Here is a 25,922-nt window from a genome sequence, read left to right as displayed (position 1 = left end):
ATGCATGATTATGTCTGATGCTCATGTTGGCCACACAGAAAAATACCTTATCCTTCAGAACAAATCCTGCAGTATGCAAAAGAGAAATAACGTGCAATCTTCAAGAGGTTCAGTGAAGACAGCAAAATATCAACAGCTGGTGGTAAACCTTCAAAGTGAGCATTTTCACCATATAAAACATATGCTTCCTTGTTAAAAGTAATCTGTCTGCCAAATGGTTAGGATTAAATGAAAATGTTCATTATGACACTGCCAACACAAAAGTCATAGACACAATGAAGCCCCAATAATAACAATAAATCTTAGTCTTAGCCACTTGAAGAAATTAAATACACTAATCCTCGAACCCTTGATGAAAGCTAGTGATATTTACTAATTCAGCGGGCAAGATACCTGGGTCCATTTTCAGATTGTAAACATGAACTATGCATAAAATCCATCATGTTTCTGAGGAATTTTGTTGTAGCTTCATATAAACTCCAAACCGGATTTTATTGACACAGTCAATGTCCTGTACGTATTCATTCTCCACACCTAGTATTTAATTAACCGTTTTTTATGTTAACAACCTTTCCTACAGCTTACAGGAAGGATTCTATTTAGAGGAAAAGCAGTTGAAGACTCTCTGACAAAAGTAATCATAAAATACATGAAAACTGAAATGGTATTGGCATCCTAATGTTCCTATTATTCTAACTTATTCTGAAGGTCCTATAACAGACTTTCATATGTCTTGTTCTGGGAAACGCATACACTACTCATTGTTCAGTAAACTACATGTCAGTTTAAGCTTTTAGAAATCAGCACCTTTCCTTCACGAACTAATTTTAATCAAATCTATTTCCTTGCACAAAACAATTGATCTTCAAAAACTATATAAACAAATCTCTACTTGCTTACAATATAAATACTAAAACAAAACCCTTGGGAGCTGGAGCAGTGACTTGGCAGGTGACAGGCTTACCGCACAAGCTCCAGGACCAGGCAGATGTGGCAGCCCACCTGCAGTCCTGATGCACAGGAGGAAGGGACAGGGAATCCAAGGAGCCAGCAGGCCCGGCAGACCAGCAGACACAGCGAGCTCTGGGCTCAGTGAAAGACCCAGCCTCGACATATAAAGTAGAGACCAACCGAGGAGGACATCTAAACTCTATCTCTGGCCTCTGCATGTCTGTGCATATGCACACATACCACACACACACACTCCATATACACATAGCTGTGCAAGTAAGATAAAATAGGGCAAATGCACTTTTAAATTCAAAGGGCAATGATATACACTGGCAGGAAAAAAAGAATCACTATAGTTTGCAGCACTATTTTCTCTAAATAGTGCTTATCCCTTTTAGTTTATGCTAAATTAGATTTACTTTATTAAAGCCTATCAAAACCTGAGGTAAACTCAGTATTAATTTACCTGATCTCTTTCCAATATTGTTCATTTTCAAAAATTTGTAACTGTATTTACTGGACGTTAATCTATCTATGGGTTAGCAGGCCACTGCAATCAGCACCAAACTCACACTAACTACTTTATCAATTACTGAGCATTTTGGTGTTTTCAATGTTTCTCGCTTTCAGCAACAGTTCCTGACATTCTTTTTTACATCATATATACATATGTGTGTTTGTCTATATATATATATATACATATATATACATTTATGTATATATGTATATATATATATATATATATATATATATTACAAATGTCTTGATGTCAGAGACAGATCTTTCTGCAAGCCTCTTCTTGAATCACTTCCTTGGACATATTTTATTAAAATAAGTTTTAGAAAACATAAAAATGGCTTCACTTTTATTTGTCATTATACCATTTTCTAGAGGATAACCTCAACTTATGTACTATTAATTTGGAATTCAATTCTTGTAATTATATTCTCAAGTTATTGTGTTGTCTTTTATTTATTACCTGTGGTTAGTTAGTTTTGACATTTAAATATGAGGCTATACATTTGGCCTTGTCAAAATGTATAAATATAAACTATGTGTCTCTGTTATTGGCATCTTTATAAATTTTGTCATACTGCTATCACTATCTCTGACATTTCATACCATATTCTACCAGTTAAAATAAACACCTTAAATGTATAAGAAAGCACATACTTACTATTCTAACACCAGAACGATTTCAGTTGCATTTTCGTAGACCTCATGAAGATTAATCACGTGGGGACAGGCCCTGGCCAGCTCCAACACAGCTATCTCATGCAGAATCTCTGCCCGGCAGTCCTGGCCTCTTCTCCTCTTTTTCAGAAACTTTGCAGCATACTCTTGGCCAGTAGATTTTGATATACATTGTCTAACCACAGCAAACTTTCCTCTAGATAAAAAAAAGGGCAATATTATGCCTTCAACTTAAAGTAAATTCTTTCACATATCTGTGCCATTAGAAAATTTTCTTTTCTCTATAAACTTAATCAAATACCTTATCCTCATGGTTTCTATAAAGTCTACATTAAATAACTATCATAGCAGGATAATCAATTTATTTTTACTATTAGTATGACACATTTTCAGGGTACTTGATAATTTTGTTTACCTACAAACTCTATGCTTCTAATAGGCACATAAGGGACATGGAGCCTATGGAGAGTATTGAAATACATTTTATGATCAGCCAAGAAAATTCGGGTTATCAACAGTTTGGTATAAGCACATGCAGTAATGCCATGTTAATCACTCTAGGAAAGTACAAATGCCTTTATCTCTCTAACAGACATACATAGCATCCCACCCAACCTTAAAGCACAAAGATTATTTCTCCCAGCATATGCATGTATTTTAGCATTTAGTTTTACAAAGATGTAAAGCTATTTTGAAGCGAGGATTATCTGAAGAACTAATAAAAAGCTATCAATTTGCATACTCCAAAAAAAAAAAACGCACATACACCCTTACATAGGAAGATTTACATTCAATTCTGGAGGGTTTGCAGGCTGAAACCTATCATAACCCTTCTAGGTTTTACTATAAAAAATCTCATTTAATAACCTCCACACTGAGGATAAACCACACTCTAGTTTCTGATACTAACAGGTACAAATAATCTCCAGAAAGTATGGTACTTTACTCTATTGCTGCAGTTAGTCTCAGAAAGATGTCTAACACCTATGTCAGCTGATAGCAGGGTCCCATTTAACCCACAGCTGGGGGGGGGGTTAGCAGAATAAATTGCTTGACTGGATTTTAGTTCTTACTACTAAGAACCAAAATGACAGACTCCTTCATCATTACTCCCAATTACCTCAAAATTAGTGTCACTAATCTAAAACATGTAGTTAATAACTAAAAAGAAACTACACAAGCTATAATCCAAAGCCTACATTTATTAAAACATACCACAACTAAAGAATGCTACATGTACAAACCTGATCCTTTATTGTTAAGTGCCAAGAAGTAAACCATGAAATATGAATTTCTAACTTTCTTGTCTCACAACTAGGGAACAATTTCTACCCTTAAAATGACTTTGTTTCTCTATTAAGTTTAACATTTACCAATTCTTACTGAGATATAGACGCAAAAACTTTTCTAAAACAAAGGGAATTTGGGATTTTTAGGAAACAAACTAACACACACTAGCCCTGAGATGCTTCTGAATAAGCAGCAGAGGTGGTGTGTTCACTACAACACCACACATTATGCTATGTTTTTAAATCCATTTCATTTTGTGTGTGTGTGAGGAGGAGTTGCTGGAGACAGGGTTTCTCTGTGTAGCTCTGGCTGTCCTGGAACTTACTCTACATACCAGGCTGGCCTCGAACTCAGAGTCTGTCTCTGACTCCCGAGTGCTGGGGTTAAAGGTGTGCACCACCACCATTTGGCCCATATTTGCATTTTTAAAAGTTTGAGATCTTGATAAAGTTTTATCCATATATTAACACAGTTATGCAGGCATATATTCACATGTACTATGAAACAAGATAAATACTTTAGCATAATTATTAGAGGCTTCAAGAGGAAAACTTAAGTATCTATTTCATATTCTAAGATGCTAGTTGTAGTTTAGAAGTAAAACAATAATCTTCAATATATAATGTTCCTGTACCAAATTTAAGAGAGAGAGTCAAGAAAACTCAAAACTTTATCAGTAACAGTCAATGCACACCCTCAGAGGGCAAAGCTGACTAGATTTCCCAGCAGTGAAAGGTCTAGCCGTTACTGTCTGCATTCTAGAACACACAATAAAATATGAAGGGATGGGGAGGGTAAGCCACAAAGGAAGCTGACGTTTATTCTGAATCTGCCTCACCCTTCTAACCACAAGGCCGATGAAACTTTGCCTTAGCTGGGGGAGGGGTGGAAAAAACTTAACCAACATGTTAAAAAACAGGAACAATGCCGTTTTTTGAGAATAGTGAAAAATGAACTTAGACTTACTTTATATAATTTCCTTTGTATTGCTAAGGGGAAATATATTCTCAAACACTGACATTTTAAAATTAAATATTAAAAGCCAGCTGATACAGAAAGATAACTTTGTAGTTTTCTACATGCTAGAATTATGTTTATTTATTACAGAATATGCAAGTCTCCCAGAGAAGCTCCGAACCCCAGCATCACTTCACAAGGCTCTCACACTAAGACTGGTTACGAGTTTGAAAGGATTTTAAAGTTCATCGAAGATTAAAAAATAATATGATTTTGATTGCCAAAGTTGGAATTTAAATGTGCCAATATCTACCATGTTAGTAATTAGCCAAAAGCAATTCAAAGACACAATTTTAGTCTCTTCCATGAACACATGTGATGCTGGCATATTAGCAATCTGACTTTGTTTAAATCAAATCCTACCATGAGCTTTTGCTTTAAAATGTTTAAAAGCAAACTAACTCTAATTCATGATGGTTCCTTATGACATCACCTCTGTAAGACAATTTAAAGTGACCCACTCAAGGTCTCTAAAAAGTTAAAGGAAAAAACCTCTCATTAGCTACTACACCTATTAATTTTCAAAGTTAACTTAATAAAGCTACTCATCCAAATAGTAGCCTAGAAAAGTAAGTACAAATGCTTCTTGCTGCACAGATTAAAACAAGTCATTGTATAAGTATCTGTTCAGATGTTTTGCAATAAAAGGCAACTTGAACACATTAGTCTAACTTCTCAACTAAGAAAAAGAGGCAGCACACAACTAAGAACATCACACAAATTCTGATCCAGAGCAAAGGCAGCTCAAGTAACTCCTAGCTCAGACAGAGTAACATGATGCTGCTATGTGACACAGATTGGCCACATCTAATGCCAAAAGGGGGTGAACGGGAGGAGAGAGGGGAGCAAAGAATAGGAGGCAGACAGGCATCCAATGGCATGCTGGGTTTCTTCAATAGTCTACTTACAATCTAAAAGGAAGCTTTTAACAATGCTGTGTCTAATCCTAGGCCTCTCATTTTAACAGAACCAATCAGAAGCAGAAAGTGGTCCAGAAGAGGGTAACTGCACTAAGGAAGATTTCTGGACAGTGGATATTCAGCTTTTGTTTTAATATTTGAAAGACTATATATATATTACATGCAGCTGCAAAGCAAACTGTCTATCAAGTAGAGACTAGCAGAACAGAAAGCAACACACTCTATGGTTGTGAGATGGGTGGGTTCATCTTTATGTTATGAAAGAAGGGCTGTGTGAGCCGTCTGAAAGAGTGGAAAGGCCAGGGCCTGTCTCTACTCAACATAAAAGACACAAGCAAAGAATTAGTTTTCACAGACAGCCAGTCTGAGATTCCACACTGAGATCTTCAGGTGGAAATTAATCATACTGTTTTATATTCTGCCTATCAACAAAAACGGATTTTCTTAGCTGGGTGGTGGTGGAGCACACCTTTTATTTCAGCACTCGGGAGGTAGAGGCAGGCAAATCTCTGTGAGTTCGAGGCCAGCCTGGTCTACAAAGCTACACAGAGAAACCCTGCCTTGGGAAAAAAAAATGGATTTTGTAAGCCACAGTAACATAAGCCAAAACAATGACCTCCACACACACACACAAAAACTGAAGATCTATATGACCACTGTCCTCTAACCCTTCACAACCACATTTAATTAAACCTAAGAATACACACAACAGACAAATAACTTGGCACAGCTTTTCTAATTATCATATATACTAAATGTCAAGGGCACCCTTGGCCATAAGAAACATATATTTGGTTAAGCCAAGGCAGAATTTATACAGGCTTCTATTTATAGAACACCAATTCTTTGTGATATAAAATTGTGATATTAACATGAGTTAAATCTTAACTTATGAAAGTGTGTGTGTGTGTGTGTGTGTGTGTGTGTAATGGAAAGGCATCCCTCTATTTCTCTTTTAGACAAACACAGTAGCTAGAAACTGAAACAAATGTATTAAGACCAAACATATAATACTATACCAAGCACTTTACAAACACTAAGTAACTTAACCCTAAAAAATGTAAATAATATAAATGTAATTATCCTCATGTCTTTTTCAGAAGACGACACTGGCACGAGGAGGTACTGTAATTTAAGTGAAGACACACAGATAGCCAATGGCAGAGCTCAGATGGGAAGTTGGCAGCCTAAGCTGTCCCTTCCCATTTGCAGATGCAGAAAGAAATGAGATCTGAAGCAGTGGGAAGTTTGATATGAAGACCTCCATAGATCTGATTTTCTAGTCAGTCAAGAAAGCAGAGATAGCGGCTTTCCTTTCCAATCACTGATAATGGTTCCAAGTGAGTTTTAGGGCAGAAATAAAAAAATTGAGTCTAGACAGCTCACATATCAAAGTCTCCTTACCGCCCAAGTTCTTTCGACGTAAGTGTATAGAAATTATTAAAATTTTCCATCTTCATCGGCGTTTGAGGAGTTGTAGTTAGCAAGCCTGAGCTACTTCGACAATCAAACCTTCTCCGAGACATGTTAGATGACTGCCAGGTCTGCTTCTCTGGGCACTTACTTTACCTAGTTAAGAGAAGAGACAGGATGTAACTTAAATGTAACTAAGAAAAAGACACACTATCTCAGGCAGGATGTGCACTACATCACACAACTCCAAATATAGTATTAAGACAGAACCACAAGGCAGATAGGGCTGATTTCAGGGGCTTATGCTAGTCACAAGGAGAAAACACCAGAAGCACACACTGGTACTCCCTCCTCTATGGCACCTAAACAAAACTCCTGACTTCATTTCCAATGAAGTGGAATGAGGTGATCACTTTATTTGGTTGTGAGTTATTATTCTTTAAAGCTACAATTACCTGTGTAATTTAGTATAGGAATGTAATGACTTTTGTTTTAACTTCATATGGCCAAACAAACTTGGTGGCACATTCACATTTTGTGAATTAGATTACAGTCCCGTGAAATACGAGAAATAGGATCTGTTCATGGATTGGCTACTATTAACTGATATAAAAACTTCATTAAGCTTAAATAAAAAATATAAAAAAGCTTTAATAAGTTGTACTATCAAACTACCATTTCATATTAATTGAATTCATGTAATTATGGTGGACTGTCTGCCATGTCTGCCTAATGAAAGATCAGGAATTATTCTGCTAGCACTCTCCCATAACCTTCTAGACTGTTCCCATTGCCACATCTCCCCACCACCACTTCTTGCTTGAGAGCAACTGTTTTTTTTTATTTAGCTTCATTCAAATGCCAACTACTATCTTCTACTTAGCAAAGAGACATTGTGACTGGAGTACAGTTTTCTGTTCATCTGTAAATTGCTTCTCTGTAACCTTTGGACCTGCAGAAAAACACTTCTCTAGGTAGTTGGAGATACATCTCTAGGAGTAAGACTACCAATGCAGTCTACTGAAAAACAAACATCGGAGCTGAAATGCTCTTAGGTCTGCATTCCATTTTCTCTTCATTCCAGCTAGGAAGCCCTATGGTTTTCAGTTCACTACTGTATCAATCTGCTTCTTGTTACTATATTAGAAGTACAATAGAGTCAATGGACTATTTATTAATAAAGAAAATGTGATTATTTTAGCTTACAGTTCTGGAAGTACAAGGCCAAGGACCCTCAAATGATGGCGACCTTCTTGCTGGAGAGTCCCAAGATATCACAAAGCATTACATGGCAAGTGACAGGGAGTGTGTGCACATGTCTGGTCTCTGGTCTCTTTCATAAAGCCACTAGGATGCTTCATCACCATGGGGGTTCTAACCTAAGGACCTTATCTAATCCTAATCACTTCCCAGTGACTCTAACCACAGACTTGAAGTCCTCATCCACTTAACACCTCACAATGACTGGGTGTGATGGTGCTCACACCTATAGTCCCAGCACTAAAACAGTCTGAAGGCAGGCAGGACTACTAAGAGTTGAGGCCAGCCTCAAATATACAGTGAGTATGAGGTCTGCCAAGACTATACAACAAAACCTTGTCTTCAAAGAGGAAAGATAGCACCTCACAATGGGAATTCAACAGGAGTTTAGAGGACAAAGTATATTCAGATCCTAAAAGCTACCATTATAAGCCAAACTACACCTTCCTTGTATTTGTTAGTGAAATATTAACCCCAAGTACCTCACACTGAATCTGCTTTTTCAGATAAGGGCTTTTAAGGTGGTGACTAAGTTAAAATGAGATCATTAAGGTAGGTCCTAATCCACTAAGACTAGTGTTCTTATAAGAAAAAAGAAATGTAAAAGCACATGAAAGACAAGTGACAATATTGGCAGAAAATGAACAAAGTGGACAGTTGTCTGGTTTGTTTGTTTGTTTTGTTTGTTTTTAAGGGTCTCACTATGCAGTCCAGGTTAGCCTAGAAAACTCTGTAATCCCTGCTCACCTTGAACTAGTTATAATCCTATCTCTTCAATACTAGGATTATAGGCCTGGGTCATCACACCTAGTGCTCAGTTAACTTTTTCATACCTTTTTAGTTCTGAAGACATTCAGTTTCACTGGTCACATTTTATTGTCTGAAAAAATCAATACAGTTAGGGTGAAGCTTTTCTGTATCACCTTTGAATTTTAGAATCTAAGATTTTAGAATTTAAAATCTAATGTTTGTACGTATACTTAAAAGTCCATGCTTATGATTACACTTATATTTTATCTCCACAAAAGAGGGACAGGCCTCATCACTGATAACAATTGGGCTATCTTCCCAACACTTTTCACCAACAAAAAAACATGGCAATTAATCAGAGAGACAAGTTTATGATTTTTCATTTTTCTTTCATATATATTTTAGATTCTAGGATGTTTGCCTCTCATAGAAACTAAAATTAATAAACATTTTATGAATAATTATTTTCTACTCTCAGTTTTCAAGAGGTAATATGATCCTTTTAGGGCATCAACAATTTATGTTTAATTAAGCATGATTTATAGCCTTAAAACTACTGCAAAAACTTAAATTCATAAACTCTAAAACCCATATATTAGCACACTCAACAAAATTGCACTTTCAAAGATTACTTTTTACCTCAGTAAGTATGAAAAAGTAAAGATATAAAAGTTTATAAATAGTATGATAAATCAGTTCAAGAGTCATTATTGGTCAGGTTTTTCAAAATTTTTCTTTGCATTTACATACAGCTGATGGTGTTCATTATCCAAATCATAGGTCAGACCTCATGCAGAGACTGTGTACTACTTCAGGCTATATACTAAATGAAAATCAGTATACTGTTCAGTGTTACATAAAAACACTTAGCAGTCTTTAATTAAACTTACTTTTAACTCTATATAATGAGTAAGAAAGTAACTTTAAAATATGTCTTTTTCTCAGGAACATTTCAGAACTGGAGGAGGAGAGTGCAGTGAGATGCTGTCCTTTAGGCAAGACATGGCTGTTGCACTTATCAACTCACATATCACCTGCACAAGATGAAGCTATTAAAAATTCCAGCATGGAGGGGAGGAGCTCCCACGCCCTGCCCCTAGCTGAGGAGCTATTAGTAAGTAGTTGATGACTATCAGAGAGAGAGAGCCACTTTTCTTTAGGAGTGTGACCACCGATAGATTTCCCATGTTGGTGACCTCAGATCCATGCATATATGGACAGCACTATCTGGACTCAGGAAGATTAAATAAATAAACAAACAAATAAGGACACCAACTTAGGAGGGAGACGTGATGGAGTTCTAAAGAGAAAATGGAGGGAGGGAGTGGACATGGATATGCTATATACATTTATGAAATTTTCAAATAATTCTACACACATACAGTGAGTAGTTAGAAAAGTTCAATACTGGGACCCTTTAAGAGCCCAAAATTTGAGATTCAAGTATACTAATAAATTAAACTTTGGCCTGTTATTTAGTTATATGAGGAGGAAAGGAACTTAATTTTCTTTTTTCTTTTTAATAAAAGGAAATGAACTGCATGACAGTCTAAACCAGATCTTACTGATCAGCCCACTTAAAGGACTTTCATAATTGGTCTTTGCTTGTATTAACTTCATACCCTAATGAATTCTGTAACACCTACATGAACTGATGGCCATTATAATGGATGAACATACCACAGGTACTTGTATGACAATAGATGTAGCTAAAAACAATGTTGGGCAAATGTAGCTTTCCAAATACATTTAAATATGCAAATTAGTTCTGATGCTCTGACTCATTTCATTATGGCTCTGTATCTCCTGGGATACAAGCTTTGCCTCAGAAGAAGACATTTCAAGAGACTAGACCGTAGGCACATCTACCTATTGCTAATATACCTGCATCAAAAGCTGTTTAAGGAGCCATATAGCTTTTTGTTTGCTTCCTTTTTACTTAAAAGAACTGTCAGTCTAGGTATTTTGCTATTTCTCCTCCTCTAGCCAATTTTGCCTATAATGGAGCACAAATGTCATCTCTGTCCATTAATATCTTCACAAACAGGGGTTGTCTACCAGTTCTGTCTCTCCTTGTATGTCCTAAAATTATCACCAAATTCTCAATCCAATCCATAGATCTTCTCATAGACTTAAAACCAATTCTAACAAGAATATAACATCCTAAATTCACAAATTGCCAGTTTATCTTCCTCAATTTGAAATCATTTAATATTTTACCTGACTACACCAATGAAAACATTTTAATGGACTTAGTAAATTTGTGTTCACAAGCAATTACAGACACAGTGCCAGAAGGCATAAATGCATAACAGAAGATACAAGTAAGATTTCAATCATACACTAGTATGATGTCATATTCTTTCCAGTTTTCATTAACTCCCATTACAATAATTACAATAAGAATTCAGATATGAATCCATGAAGGAAGGAAGAGAGGAATTGTTAGATTTGATCTGTGCCTTGGCTGAACTGAATGGAGAAAGCCAGTATGATGAACACTAAATAAACATCCTTCTAAACCTCTAACCAGCTCCATTTAAAAGTTACTCATTGCAATATTCATTCCAAGGTCATCAAATGAAAAGAGCGTATGAATGTAGAGATTACAGAATACAGTACTGAAAGCATTTGGGAATAAGTTGCCTGCCTTGGTCCTTTATTAGCTCCAGGAACTATAGCTTAAAATCCTTTGTAGCATGACACTCAAAGACCTGGGAGCTCAGTATACCCTTGCTCCACTTCCCATCATACTTCAGTCTCAGATTTTCTCTCCACTTCTTTGCTTTACTTCTCTGTCTGAAACATCCTTTCCACCTTTCCTTAAATGTCTACTTCTTATACATGCTCTGCCCCAGGAAGCTTTGCCTAAAAACCACAGGTTGACTTAAATGCCTTACACTTCAAACAAGAGGACTCTTGATATACTCCTTTACTGAAAATTTAATGTTAGATTGCAATCACACTTTGTGTCTAAAGGACAATACTTGTACTTGAGCTTAAGCAACTCAGCATGATGTCCCTACTAAGAATTTAGAAATGTTGGATAAAAGTCTATAAATGATAAAACGCAGCAGAGTGCATGCTTAGGTACATGTAAGAAATTAACCTGAGATTCATCTTGAAATTGCAGTACAGAAGCTTCCAGTATAGTCCCTGCCTATTTCAGAGCAGTTGGCTAATTGTGAAGCATTTAAAACTGCTTTTACAGAATTTCAGTTCAAAACAAGGTAGTTACATGACCTAAAATGTGAATAAAATCATTTTTATCATCTATTAAATGCAAAATTGAAAAAACCATGAAGTGTGGACTTACTAATTATTTCAGCCTAGATGACCACTTGTTTTCATGTCACTATCTATGTCAGCTAAGATCACCCTGAAAGCCAAATAGCTGTCCTATCTTCATCAAGTAAATGTGAATGAATATGGCAGGAAGGCAACTTCTCTCTTCTACGTGGGCACCAACGAGACCAAGTTGTGTCTAGGAAAAGATAAACTAAAGATTCACTTATCTAGCATCCCTTGGGAAAAAAAAAAAAAAAAGAACTTTCTGCTGTGCTGAAGAATGTTTTAGCTGGCCAGGGACTGGAAGACAGCGCCAGTGTTAATAGGTGATGACTTCCACGTGCTGTGTATTCTACTGACAGCACTGTACTGTTATGTCTGTTTTTAAATACTCAACAGCAAGAATAATTCAATAATCTAATCCCCGGAAAATCACAACAGGAAGCTGGCCGACTCTGGTCCAACCACTGGGATATAGTTTACACCAGGGATACAGTCCCAGGCAAGGAACCCCAGCCTGACACTGGGCCAAGACAGTAAGGCCTGCCACCACCTCTACCACCTTCAACAAAGAGTAAATCCTGGAACTGTGAAGGGTGACAAGATGTTGAAAAATGGAAATAATGGTGGGCCAGCAATTACACAGAGCTTGTCACTCATCAGATGGAAAATTGGGTTTCTGTTGTAAAATAAATTACCATAACATTTACTAACAGCACCACCAAACTACTGTTTGTTCAGTAACTATTACAATGCAAAGTGGAATCTAATCCTTCAAGGATTAAAAAAGACTTGCCATTTCACCTTTAAAATTTCTTACTGCTTAAACTTACATCCTCTTTTGTACTAGCTGGAAAGAACAAGGGGATCAAGCAAAACATATTATGTATAGTTATTTAAAAGAGAACTCTTTTACATGCACAAAATAACCAAGCATGAATTACATGCTTGGGAAAAGGATAAAGAGAAGAAAGCAATTTAACGAAGTGTGCATTCAAAAGTGCAACTTTTATCAAAATATAATCATATAAAATATATACTTGTAACTTAATTAAAAATAATACTTCTCTGCTTTAAACCCAGGACCAACAAACAAACAAACAACAACAACAAAACCCTATCTTTTTCTAGTAGTCTGGTATAGGAAACAATGTATGGTTGTACATACAGCTCTGTTGGTAACTGCCAATCTTACATGCATGAACCCCACAGGTTCAATCCCCAACACTGCTGCCATATAAACAGATAATCAAAATTGAGTTGGTATAATGGTGCAAGTCTTTCTTCTTAGCACTTGGGAGGCAAAGGCAGGCAGATCTCTTCAGTTCAAAGCCAGCTAGGTCTACAGAGTGAGACTGTCTCAAATAGCAAAAAACCTTGGGATAAGGCTCAACTACAGAGCAAATGTCAAGATGTAGAAAGTAATAATTTCGGACACAGGAAATATGCATTATAATATACCTTAAGAAAATCTAAGCCAGGCGTTGGTGGCGCACGCCTTTAATCCCAGCACTTGGGAGGCAGAGGCAGGTGGATCTCTGTGAGTTCGAGGCCAGCCTGGTCTACAAGAGCTAGTTCCAGGACAGCCTCCAAAGCCACAGAGAAACCCTGTCTCGAAAAAAAGAAAAAAAAAAAAAAAAGAAAATCTAAAGATAAAGTGAAAGTATGTAACTGATTTCCTTGATTTATGAGTTTTAAATTGAGTCTCTACAATTAAAATTGGAACATTATGACATAGAAATCCTCCTTTATAATTATCAAATTGCTACAAAACAAAGTGTTAAAACATGTTTATATGTTCACTTAGTACCGGCAACCAGCAAGCTGTGCATTGTTAGTACGATTTTTTTTTTTTTTGAGATAGGGTTTCTCTATGTAACAATCCTGGCTGTTCTAGAACTTGCTCTGTAGACCAGGCTGGCTCAAACTCACAGAGATCCCACTGCTTCTGCCTCCCGTGTGCTGGGATTAAAAGCTTGTGTCACCACTGCCTGGTTGTCAGTACAAAGTTAAAAATGAAATTAATTAAAAGTATCTGCCATTAAAGGCCTGTATTTTCTATAGGTGTTATTCACATTAATTAATGAAGCCTCTACTAAAATGCCACTTCTACCTTAACCACATTGTAATTTCTTTTTTTCTTATTTTTTTTATTACATGCAAGTGGAGAGATCCATGAGAGTAGGGTCTCACTTCTATCATGTAGGTCCTATGGATCCGGACATTTGGGTTGGGGACAAACACCTTCCGGCAGAGCCATCTCCCCGACTTGGAACTGCAATTTCTTATTTAAAAATCCTGTCACCATTCTATCCACATACCAAAAAGGCTTTCAAATTGTTACAGAAATGTTGTTTTCCTAACTTAAACATACGGTCATGTTAAGTAAATGTACTTTAATAATAAACCTTCATTTTAGAAAAGTATCTACAATGTATGTATATCTCAAAAAATTAACAATTACTTGAAATATCAAAATTATCAAAAAGATAAATGTCAGACAAGACTAAAACTTGGTCACTAGCTCTTTCAAATACACACACAACTTTAAAGCAGTGTGATTCAATTTTTATGAAACTCTTGAAAACCATTTCTGGGCATCTCACCGTAGACTGTACAACGGTGTACCAATGAGAAAGTGAGTTTATACCTCTCTGTCATAAAACTGTGCTCTCTGAGTTCAAAATTCCATGTTTCGTATGCCTTCGCTTGCCTAGTTACCGTTGCAGACCCTGCTGCCCAAGGCAGTCTCTCTCTCCTAGACTTGAAAACTTAAAAAGTCCACACTGTATCAAACCTGCAGGTGAGGTTCGGCGCTATCGGCACCACCGATGTAAACATGACGTCAGCCAGACACTCGGTGAATGTCAAACTCAGACCTAATGTTTGAGCATGATTGAAATTACTAGACTTTCGGACATATTTCTTAATTCCAACTTGCAAGCTGAAGCCAGCGCGCCTCTAGTCCCAACACAAGCCACGGAGACTGGCCACCGGCGGGCCGGCAAGTTTCTTTCAACTTTGTCTCCACTCCTCTATATCCCGAGAGCCTTTTCCCACGGCTAAGGCCGGGGCCGGGATAAAGGTCCAAACCGTGGCCATGATGTGGCTCTCCAGTCTGCGTATGGGTCACAAGCACAGAGGACTTCCCACCTCCTTTTAAAGGAGAGCCGGGAAGTCTCCGCAACAGCTCGGCTCGCCACGCCGAGACTGACAGCGGCCCACGCGACGGCCGCAAAGTTTCTCCGGGGCTGCGGGCCAGGAGCGCCCGCTCGCCCCGACGTGAAGACGCCCCGCATACACAGCACGCAAACCCGGGAACCACAAGGAGGACCACGTCCACACGCCGGGGAGGCGATCGGGCAAGGCCACGCTCCGGGACGCCGGCCCCGGCCGGCTCTCGGGCTCCCCGCCGCGTCCCCGCGCCCCGCACCCCAGACGCTGGCGGACCGCTCGGCCGCAGCTCGGCGCCGCCGCAGGCTCTGCCCTCCCTCCGACGCGGCCGCGGCTACCCAGGCTCACCTCGCACTCTTTCCCGCAGCGGCCGGTCGCCGTCAGCCAGGCCCCGGAGAGGCGACTCCCGGCGGCGACCGCACAAACGCTGACCGACGCTTCTTACAGTTGAGGTTTGAAAAGTGCAGCCGCGTCTGGGGCGCTGGACTTCGATAGGCTCCGCCTACTCGAGTTGAAGAGCCAATCGGAGAGCGCGCGGAGGGTGGGGTTGTCACGTGGGGGCGGGCCGGGGCGCCGGCCGGCCGCGCGTGCTGAGGGGCGGGCCCGCAGTGGGGGAGTGGGCGGGGCGCCTGGAGCCTGAAGGCTTGGCTGCTGGCAGTCTGGAACTGGAGAGGGGGCGGGGTTAGCCCCTCGCGACTTTTTCCACCTGTAGAGTGTGGTCCCTGGAGGTGTGAGTAGTGGGACGCCAGAGAGAAAAGAAGCCGGAGACGTCCCTGCTGTTCGCCTCTGTGACGACCACAGTCCTGTTTTTGTTTGTTTGTTTTCTTTTTAAGACTTCCTCGTCCTCTTCCTTACACCTGAACCTACTCTGCAAATAAAGATTCCAGCTTGCTACCCATTCCAGGAGAAGTTCTTGGAACCATAAACACGACTCTTGGTCTCTACAGCTGGGTGTCCTGAGACACTGGCTCAAAGCACTGTAGGAGAGACCGAAGACGAACTAATTGCTACTTTACTTTGCTCAGGGAAAAGATGAAAACCTGTATCTGCTCAACATGCATTGCTAGCTTCTTTATTTTTTTTTTAACTTTTATGACAGTGTTAGTAGAGTCCGAAGAGAGCCCAGGGCCTTTCGTATGATAAGCAAGGGCTCCACCACTGAATTTCACTCCCAGCCCACAGGATCTGTTACTTCTTGGAGACAGTTAAAAAATTGAAAGTTCCGTGCTGGACACAGTAGGTTTACATAGTATAAAAGATCCTGGGTTACTTATATGTATTACATACATATAGAATCTCATATTGGTGAAGGGGCTATTTTTTTAGTAGGAGTAAAAAAAACTATTGGAGAATGATAAAAGATCTTAGCAATATTTTTAAGGGGAACTGTTCTTCCTCTGTCACATTTAACCAAGATTTCCTCAAGCCATTCGATTGTTCTTCCTCCAAAGATACAAGCATTTAAAACATCGCATCCATTTCACGAAGCCTGTCTGTTGTTCCTTAGACAGGATTCAGTATAATGTATTGATTCTCTAAGCTTTGTTTAACTGAGAAGATGGCATCTTTCTGGCCAGGGAAGCCTAACGTGAGGATGGAAACAAAGTCACACACTGAAATATATTTGCCAGGGTGTCCACAAACCAATAAGACTGTTCCCATATTTTCTTTCAGGAAAAATCGGCTGCATCCCAAAGTCTCTGCATCAAAGTGGGAGCCAGTACCCTCTTGGGGCTCCTTGTGGTGGTTTTTGGTGTATGCATGTGTAACTGTACCCTTTTAGTTTCAACACTTTCTTGGTTGCCAACTTTTGTGTGAGGAGGGATGTATTTGTGTGTTTATGTGGGGTTTTGTACGCCTGTGCGCATACATGTGGAAGCCAGAGGTCTCCTCATTAACTCTCCCCCTTCCTTTTGAGACAGTTTCTCCCTAAGCCACTTTAGCTAAGCCAGCTGACCAGTGAACTCTGGGGATCCATCCACTTGTCTCCATTTCCCCTGCACTGGGATTACAGGAGACAGGTTCAGGCACCATCGCGTCCAGCTTTTTATATAGGGATCTGTGCTGAGGTCCTGGTGGCAGCACAACAAACATTTTTACCAACTGAGACATCTCCCTGGCCCATTGCTAACATAAAACAACAACAATAAACAGTTCTTACTTCAATCCTTTGTATGTGAGGGGTTTGTGCACATGAGTACAGGTGCCAGAAGGGGCTGGAGGAGCTCCCCTCTACCCCACCTGAAGCTGGAGATAGACATGGTGAGCTACCCAATGTGGGTACTGGGAACTGAACTCTGGTACCCTGCAAGAGCAGCGAGTGTTTTAACTAGTGAGTCATTTCTCTACCCACCACCGCCTGTCACCAGCTCTTAAGCCATCTTCTTACAGTCCATTTAGCTTTGAACTGTAAACAGGTTGCCTTCTCCAGCAATAGGGACTCTTTGTTGAGCTGTGTTCTCTGTTTCCAGCATGGTCACCCTGTGTTCACTGGTGCTAGGGTTTGAACTGTGAGTTACTTTTGTGCTCCTGTTCCAGATTCTTTTCTGCTGTTGTGCCAAAAATATCCTGACAAGTACCCTAAGCAACTTATGGAATAAAGAGGCTTATTTCACTTACAGTCTCAGATATAGTTTATCATTGTGAAGAAGTCCAGGCAGGATATTCAAATAACTAGTTATACCACATTCTCTGTCAAGAGCAGAAAGAAACTAGTGCATGCTTGCCCGTTTGCTTGTGCTAGGCTCAATTTCTCTAGTGTTAAGCAGTTTAGGAACCCTTACCTAGGGAATAGGGCTGCCCATACTGGCCTGGTCTACCCACACCAGTTAACTTAATTAAAAGAATTCCACAGGCATGTCCACCACAGGCATGTCCACTGGCCAGTCCAGTGTAGACATCTCTCATTAGCTTCTTTAGGGATTCTAGGTCAAATTAACAAACCTATCCATCAAAGTTCCAGACTTACACTCTTCCAAAGACATTCAACTACATTTGCTTGGTCTCTGGTACTGTGGTTCAAGTGAAAAGGAATATCCTATTCTGAGGAGAACACTGTAACAACCTGTGGTCTCTCAAGAAATTTCAGGATTCGGTGCACTCATAGCCATGTATGTTCTTATTGTTGTTCCTTTAAAGAGGAAATGCTCACGTAGTGTGATGGTCATTCTGCTGTCACTGTCTCTGCCCTGTTTATTGAGCTGATCTCCTTGAACACCACTGACCAGGCATGGTGGTGGTTATAGACTGATGGGATTCTCCCAATTCATTTGCACCTTATATGAACATTAAAATAGGACTGTATCTGGAGATGTGACCTTTACACAGGCAGTTGAGGTCATGTGAGAGGACCTTAACACAGTATGACTGTTGTCCTGCTTAGGAGAGAGTCACTCACAGCACAGACCTAGGGACAATCATGTAAAGATACCATAAGAAGGTAGCCATCCATGGGCCAAGCAGAGACCCCTCAGAAGACCCTCAACTTGACACCTTGAGCCAAGGCTCCAGACTGCAGAAAGGCCAGTTATTGTTCTTTAAGCTCCTCACTCTGGTACACTGACTAGGAGAAGATGGTCCTTCCTGTTCATGCTAGTGAATCGTGCTCATGTCCAAAATGCCCACTGGTCTGCTCTGATCATACTGCTATGTCCACCATACCAGGAAAGTGACCTTCCCCAGGCCCACTATCACATATTGACCAGAGAAAGTAATTCTCATCCATGATCTCATGTTTAATACCTACAGAGGGAGAGGAGAGAAGTGTTCTGCACAGAGAAGGTGGCAAACTCCAACTCCTGCCACCTCATCCTTAAAAGAATATCCAGAATGCCTATCTTATATATTAGGGTATATATATTTATCTAGGTGCTTATATATTAAGGCCCTAACTTCAATCCATGTGGAAAGAGAACAAAAGCAAAACACTTAACTACTGTCTTAGTTAGGTTTTCTATTGTGGTGTTATAACATCATGACCAGAAGCAACTTGGGGAGGAAAGGGTTTATCTCATCTTACACTTCCATATTATAGTCCATTGCTGAAGGAAGTCTGGGCAGGAACTCAAGGCAGGAATCTGGAAGCAGAAGCTGATGCAGAAGCCATTAAAGAATGCTTCTTCTTGGCCTGTTCTCTCATGGTTTGCCCAGCCTGCTCTCTTACAGCATGCAGGACCACATACCCAAGGGTCTGAGCCCGCCCATATGGATCATCAATCAAGGAAATGTACCATAGGCTGATATGGTGGAAGCATTTTCTCAGTTGAGGTTCCCTCTTCCAAAATGACTCTAGTTTGTGTCAAAACGACATAAAACTATCCAACACACCCACCCACAGCCAGACACAAGAGGAGTTAACCGCTTCTATAGAGGTGTGGCATAACGCTGGATGGAGATCAGGCCTCCAAATAACTATTCTCTGAAGGCAAAGATCGTCACTTTAAGATGTCAGAAGAAGACCACAGTGCTTAAGCACATCCATGATGTGCAAGCCCCTCACACCACAGACACTGATTCAGATCTCCTTATGCTCCTAGGCCCTGTTAGCAAAAGTAATTGGGGCAAGTCTTCCAGCTAAGAACAGTGACTCAGGATGAGTCAGGTCTTCCTCAACTGGTGACACAATTCATGACGGACTAGGGCCATTATGCCCATCCAACCACCTACTACAGTTTATAGGGGAGGACCTACAAAGACATCTGAAAAAAATACCATGCACATTAGTAATTCTATGTGTTCTAATAGTCATATTTAACAAAATAAATTCAGTTAATTTTGATACTACATTTTTTGAACTTAGGATATCTAAAGTATTGACATTTCAAGATGGAATGAATTATTAGGATATTTTGCTTTCTTTTTATATTATCTTTATTTTACATTCAGTAGCAATCCAGTTCAACCATTAAATGTGTTTATAGCTCACAATATTTCCCATGGAATAAAACAGATTCACATGTATAAGTTACTCTGAGTATATTAATTTTTAAAGGAAATGATCATAGTATCTATCTCTTAATTAAATCTAAATAAAAAGAAATAAAACAGAAGTTCAGCCCTACTAGTCACATTTCAAGTGCTCTACAGCCACAAGTTGGTGGCTGCTTTACTATATGGCTCTACAAAGCAGGAAATGTGCTCTTTTAATTGGTCTAAATCTCAAATTGTCTAATTCAGTGCTAGCAGTAATACAAGCTTTCAATAAGTCATAGTATCAGAAAAATTTGGAATTTCAAATATCATTAATTCAATAGCCCAGTTTCCTTGGTTGAGTTTTAAAAAAAATGAACAAGAGAAGACAGGACTTGAAGGCGATCGCAAACCTAAACTCATCTTTAGTGCATTCATGAACAAATTTTTGAGTAATATTTTTGTTTATGTTTTATTTATATTGCATTTTGCAATGCTGAAGCTCAAACTCAGGGTCTTGTGCAAGCACTGGATCATAATCAAGCAATGTAGCTTGGTCCTATGTCTCCTGCTACTTAATCTCAAAATATTTTGTTATTCTTATGTCACATAGACACTTCAGGAGAAAAAACACCAAATGTGTTTGGACAATCGATCAAACTCTGTGATCAAAGGAAAGCAACGTGTATCCCAAATGCACTGGTTCCCACTTACACTGTGGTTTGAGGCCTGGGTGGTTGAACCTTGCAGTGTCTCTTACCTCAGCTTGTCTGACACTGTCTCCTCTTCTGGGAGTCACCTGACTGCACACACAGCCTACGCGCCCCCAGAGCATCCGGCCACATTTCTCTCTCTCTGCAGCTGTCACTTCGCAGCTGTCGGCAGCCACACTTTGTTCAAGGTTGTGCTTCAGAAGCTCCTTCTATTTGCAAACCAAAGTACTTAGTAGAAATGGCATCAGAGCAGTAAAAGAGCTGCCTGGAACACCTTGGACCCTGTGAGGAGGGTGAGAGAGAAAGAGGATGTATACATGACATGCTTTGGGTGTGGTGGCATCTGCCAGTTCCTTGGGTGAATTTGGAAAGTCCTTGGTTTTCTTGTTATTAAAATGGAAATAAAAAGAACAGCTACCTCTGTATGATTTAGATGTGATAATGAGTACAGAACAATGTCTGACAAGATTAAACATGGCTTGTATCACCTGATATAGTATCCAAAAGCCTGAAGGCTCTCTGCAGAGAAGGGCCATGTTTGCCTGGTCCGTTGCTAAACCTGTGACTGTCAAATGCTAGAGACAGAAGGTGTAACATGAATACACATCTAATAGCTGTGAGAGATGGCTCGTGAGAAGAAGGCATAGTGAAGTAAGTCCCTGGTAAGGGAAGGGGCAAAGGAGAGGATTGCTTTCAGTGTTTCCCACATTCAAAATGAAACTCTAAACTCAATAAATGGTGAAGCCCCGGGGCTACATGAGATAAAGGTGTTAGGCACTGGGATTTAAGGGAAGCAGACACACGCGGAGCACAGCAGTAAGTGCAGGGTGTAGACTGATATCGAATTGATTTGGGAAGCTAGGTCATGTGTACCAGGTCTCCCCAGCAGATCTCCTCCCATTTCATGTTCCTAAGAGACCCCTCTACCAACACTTGTACTGGAGAGTAGAGCAGGAAGGAAATAACTAAGCTTCCTTCATGATGTTTTCATACAGCAGGCAGTAACAGGTATAGCTGGGGTGGAGCTACCTTTAACCAAGTGCCTTCTTAGGAGTGAGCTCTGTCTCATCTGGGTTAAGGCAACGTCATAATCATTAAGAAAAGTACTCTAAGCACTGAGCCCTTAGTGACATTGTCATGGTATCTCTGACATGAAGAACAGCCAAGTCTTTTTGATGACGCTCTGAGACATAGAGAGCAGCCATTCATAATGTTATTTTTATAGAAAGAGAAATAAGTTTGGACATGTTCAGCAACCCTTTAAGGTCACAGTTTATGGGAAAGTGGCTCCCTAATTTACAAGGTGGGAGACCTTGAGCAAGATAGGAAATTTCTGTGCCTCTGTATTTTCATCTATAAAACAGAGATAATAATATACTTGCCCCACAGTATAAATAACAACAACTCACACACAATGAGCCTGGCAATTCTAAATGTGTAGCTTGTGTTAATTCACGGAGACTCTCACACATCCTCATGAATTAAAGTGCTACACTTTCCTCCTTTGAAGATAAGGAACGTGAGGGTTCTGTTCTACCCTCATAACTGAAGTAGTAATGCATGAATCCAGGATCCAAGCCCATCTGCACCGCACAGCCTTTTTCTATGGATATCTGCTAACTGTAGCTACTAACACAGAAGCACAGTCTCTTGGTGTTTAATTCTCCTTACTGCTGTGAGTTTAACTGGTGGTGCAATGCTGGTCTAATAGGTGTAAGACCCTAGGTTCAGTCTCCACCACGACAAATAAATAATTCACAAGTATCCCTGAAGCTCCTCTTCCTCTCCTCATATTTGGGCTTCCTCACACCTACCAGTCTCAGATTGCATCATTACTAAAAGAATGCTGCAACAATATAAAACTGCAGGAGACAGGGGTTAGACTATTCCCTGTGGCAATGAATCAGACTCATAAGTGTGAATTCATGTTTATCTTCATGTAGATAGATGTTTACCCCTATAAATGTCCATTGACATGCACAGCCTCATAGTGTGCACATGTCTCTCCTTGAATGGTCAGCTCACAAGGCCTAAAAACAATACGCCCAAGAAGCAGTTAGTATTCAGGCCTTGGCTTCCAATTCCATTCCCCAGTTAAAAAAAAAAAAAGCCAAAGCTCCTTATGGAGGTGGCTGGCTTTGTTGAGGACAGTGGTGAGCAGTTGGGCTTAAGTCAGTATGTAGCCAGGAAAAGAAGTGTGGACAGATGAGTGCCATCACACAAAGTGGGGTGTGTTCAAGGGTGTGTCCAGGAGCCAAGTGGAAGCACTCTGAGTGGCCAAGGGTGGAATGTAACTTGTCACCCTTTAGCTGTGACCTATCTAGACATACATGCATGATGGAAGAGAGAAGGCAGTGCGGTGTTAACAGTGGAGAGAAGTGATAACTGCTTCGAACCCTGTAGGTATCAAAGTCAAGAACACTTGTGAGGTCATGCTGATCACCTGTGTTCCTAAGTACAACATGATGAAAATGATCCTTTGCCTCTAGAGACTTCCACCCTAAGATTCATAGCCCTGACTGGTGAACATTCTATATTATACCACGGCTATGATCCTCAGAACAGTTAAAGACATCAAAACTAAGGGACGTCTGAGAAACAGTCACAGATAAGGAGAGTCTGAGGAGCTGTGGAGGCTGAACTGAATGTGATATCCTGCGTGGGACCTTGGAGTGGGAAAATGAGATTGGAAAAAAATAGAGAATCTGAATGACCCATATACTGTAGCTAATAAGCATGCATTTGTATTAACTCATTAGATATGATAAACATGCTCTGCTACAGGGGAAACTGGTCACAAGCACATGGGATCACTATCCTACATTTGCAATAATTCTAGAAATCTCTATCTTGTTTAAAATAACTTGTCTGCCATTTCTCAAGACATCTAAATATAAGAACTACACTATCAGAAACTGAAGATGGAACTAATCAATCTTCCAGATTAAAGGAGCTCAATAAAATGACTAAGAGTCCAGCTCTTGGTTCTGTTATCTATTCAAAACATGAGGAATGCTAGCCCAATGTGTGCTCTGAGTTAATAGACCTCATCTAATTTCAGTCACAAAGTACATCTTCCAACTAGCTGCTTTAGAACTATTTAGAGACACCAAGACCTTTTCAGAGACACCAATATCAAAATTGCTTTCATAATGACTCTAACATGTTGATCTTTTGTCATTCTGAGTCTCTCAGGATATGGTGAGCTTCCAGAGACTGCAAGACATGCACTATTATAATAAGTTAACACAAAGAGTCCATAAAAGACCACTCCTCACTGTGAATGAAGCCTTTTGCTTTCCACCAACTTGTTTGAGATCATAAAATGTTACTTAGTTTCATAATATACAATCGCTATTTTAAATGAATTGATGAATATTTTAAATATGCCTTCAATTTCTAAATAGTAAGCACTGATCGATATAACATATATAAACCAACATTCTTCCAGGTCCTTAGTCATTTTTTTGAGAGTATGAAGTTTGAGAATCAAAATAATTGAAAACCTCTGTTCTAATTACAGAAATCAGGCCTTTCTTTTGGGGAGGGGCAATGGATCTCACTGTAGATCACTTTGTATCTTAACCCATCCTGTGTATAGAGAATCCCTCACCTATCACACCTAAGCGAAAATGTCAGCCTTTGCTGCAGCTTAGGTAGAGCAACCTTAGGCTTATCAGTCATCTGGACTTTGAAGCTGGAGCTACTGAGATGGCGGGGGGGGGGGTGTGTGTGTGGCAGGAATATCAGCTCTCAGGGCAAAGGCTCTGGAGGCACCATCTGTGTCCACTGTGAGTGGCACCCATGGTATAAGCTGTAGCTTGGAGTTCTGTGTTCGGGAGCAGCAGAACTTGTCCTTACAACATCTGCACACAGGACTTTGGATATTGTTCATAGCTCTTCATCCCATCCCTGGCTCTCCTCTTCAGACCCATTCTAACATTCTTAAAATTTCACACATCCCAAGATGCTTGATTATTGAAACCAAGAATTCTGACCGATCCTACAAACAGTTGTAATTACAAATCTTCATCCCAATTCTACCAACCAACCTTTCCGCAACTCCATAAATGTAAACCATTAATTTTAAAAAGAGAAAACAAAATAAACAGCCTGACCTTTAGCCCTTTATCTGCCATTAAAAAAAAAAACTTAAGCAAATGAAAACATTTACGTTTTCAGAGTTTTTTTTTTTTAAAAAGTGCTGGCATTCTACTCCAGCAGTGAACTTTTACCCAGACTTTGGAACTAGGATCCAACTCTCAAGTAGTAGAATGTAAGATTTCCGCTGTTACTTCTCAGCTATGCATTTTCTATAAACGAGCAAGGGGCTCTGAGAGTAGCTGGTGACGCCACGCCATGTGCTTAGTTCGTTAGAAACCATTTCAAGCACCTCCAGCCTTTCGGAGCCAATCAAAACAGAACGTTTGAGAGAATCTCGTTATACAGAGTGTTTAAGAGCACCATGAGAGCCATGCTAGATTTCAAATGTAGCGAATTTTCCCGAAAGGATTCAGGACCTGGCTCCTATTAGGCTTCCCTCTTGTTATTTAATGTGATGTATACAAAACAGTACCACTCCATTTGAGCTGCTTGGGCCAGGAATGGTTCTGGTTTCTATAACTTTGCAAGTATATGTGAAAAAAAAAACCTTTTTTAAAATTCAAATTACCTTCCTGCTAGACATCAAGGGTAAAGAGTGTGCAGCCCAATTAGGCCCTTCAGATCTTTCCATTTTGTCCTAACTCACATTGTTAGGGGTTTAAATTAATTTAGACTAGAAACAGCATCCTCTTTTGGAAGTAGAAATACTGCTTGAAACTGAAATACTACTGAAGATTAAAGATTCTTTGAAGTCTTGAAATAATTCAGAAAAAAAATATAACCAGGGAAGCCTTTTTTTTTTTTAATTTTGTGTACTTTGATTGTTGGGTTTGATGTTGCCGAGGGGGGCAGGGAGCGGGGAGCATCCCTGTGTTCTCAGAAGACCGGCTTGGGAACAACACAACAGAAAGATACAAACGAACTAAGTTGAGAACAGGTT

General features: G+C 39.7%; 1 protein-coding gene across 3 annotated transcripts in view; it reads right to left on the bottom strand.

Annotated features, from left to right (window-relative positions):
* Positions 1–15,754, bottom strand: part of Stk17b (serine/threonine kinase 17b) — a 29,809-nt gene extending 14,055 nt beyond the window's left edge. Inside the window, exons 1-4 of one of the 3 annotated variants that reach the window (XM_013121108.3) lie at positions 15,606–15,750; positions 8,879–8,925; positions 6,777–6,941; positions 2,129–2,341 (exon numbers count right to left, since the gene is read on the bottom strand). In XM_013121108.3, coding sequence (XP_012976562.1) covers positions 2,129–2,341; positions 6,777–6,898 — 335 coding nt within the window. In that variant the 5' untranslated portion in view covers positions 6,899–6,941; positions 8,879–8,925; positions 15,606–15,750. Of the gene's footprint in view, positions 1–2,128; positions 2,342–6,776; positions 6,942–7,991; positions 8,013–8,878; positions 8,926–15,605 lie in introns of those variants that run through there. The other 2 variants (XM_005080914.4, XM_040753632.1) reach the window with 2 other exon arrangements.
* Between the last annotated feature and the right edge of the window lie 10,168 nt (positions 15,755–25,922).

This window comes from Mesocricetus auratus, unplaced genomic scaffold (assembly GCF_017639785.1).
Source record: "Mesocricetus auratus isolate SY011 unplaced genomic scaffold, BCM_Maur_2.0 Super-Scaffold_100010, whole genome shotgun sequence".
NCBI classification, from domain to species: Eukaryota; Metazoa; Chordata; class Mammalia; order Rodentia; family Cricetidae; genus Mesocricetus; species Mesocricetus auratus.
The sequence above is the reverse complement of the archived record's forward strand: the minus strand, read 5'-3'. Positions and strand labels throughout refer to the sequence as shown.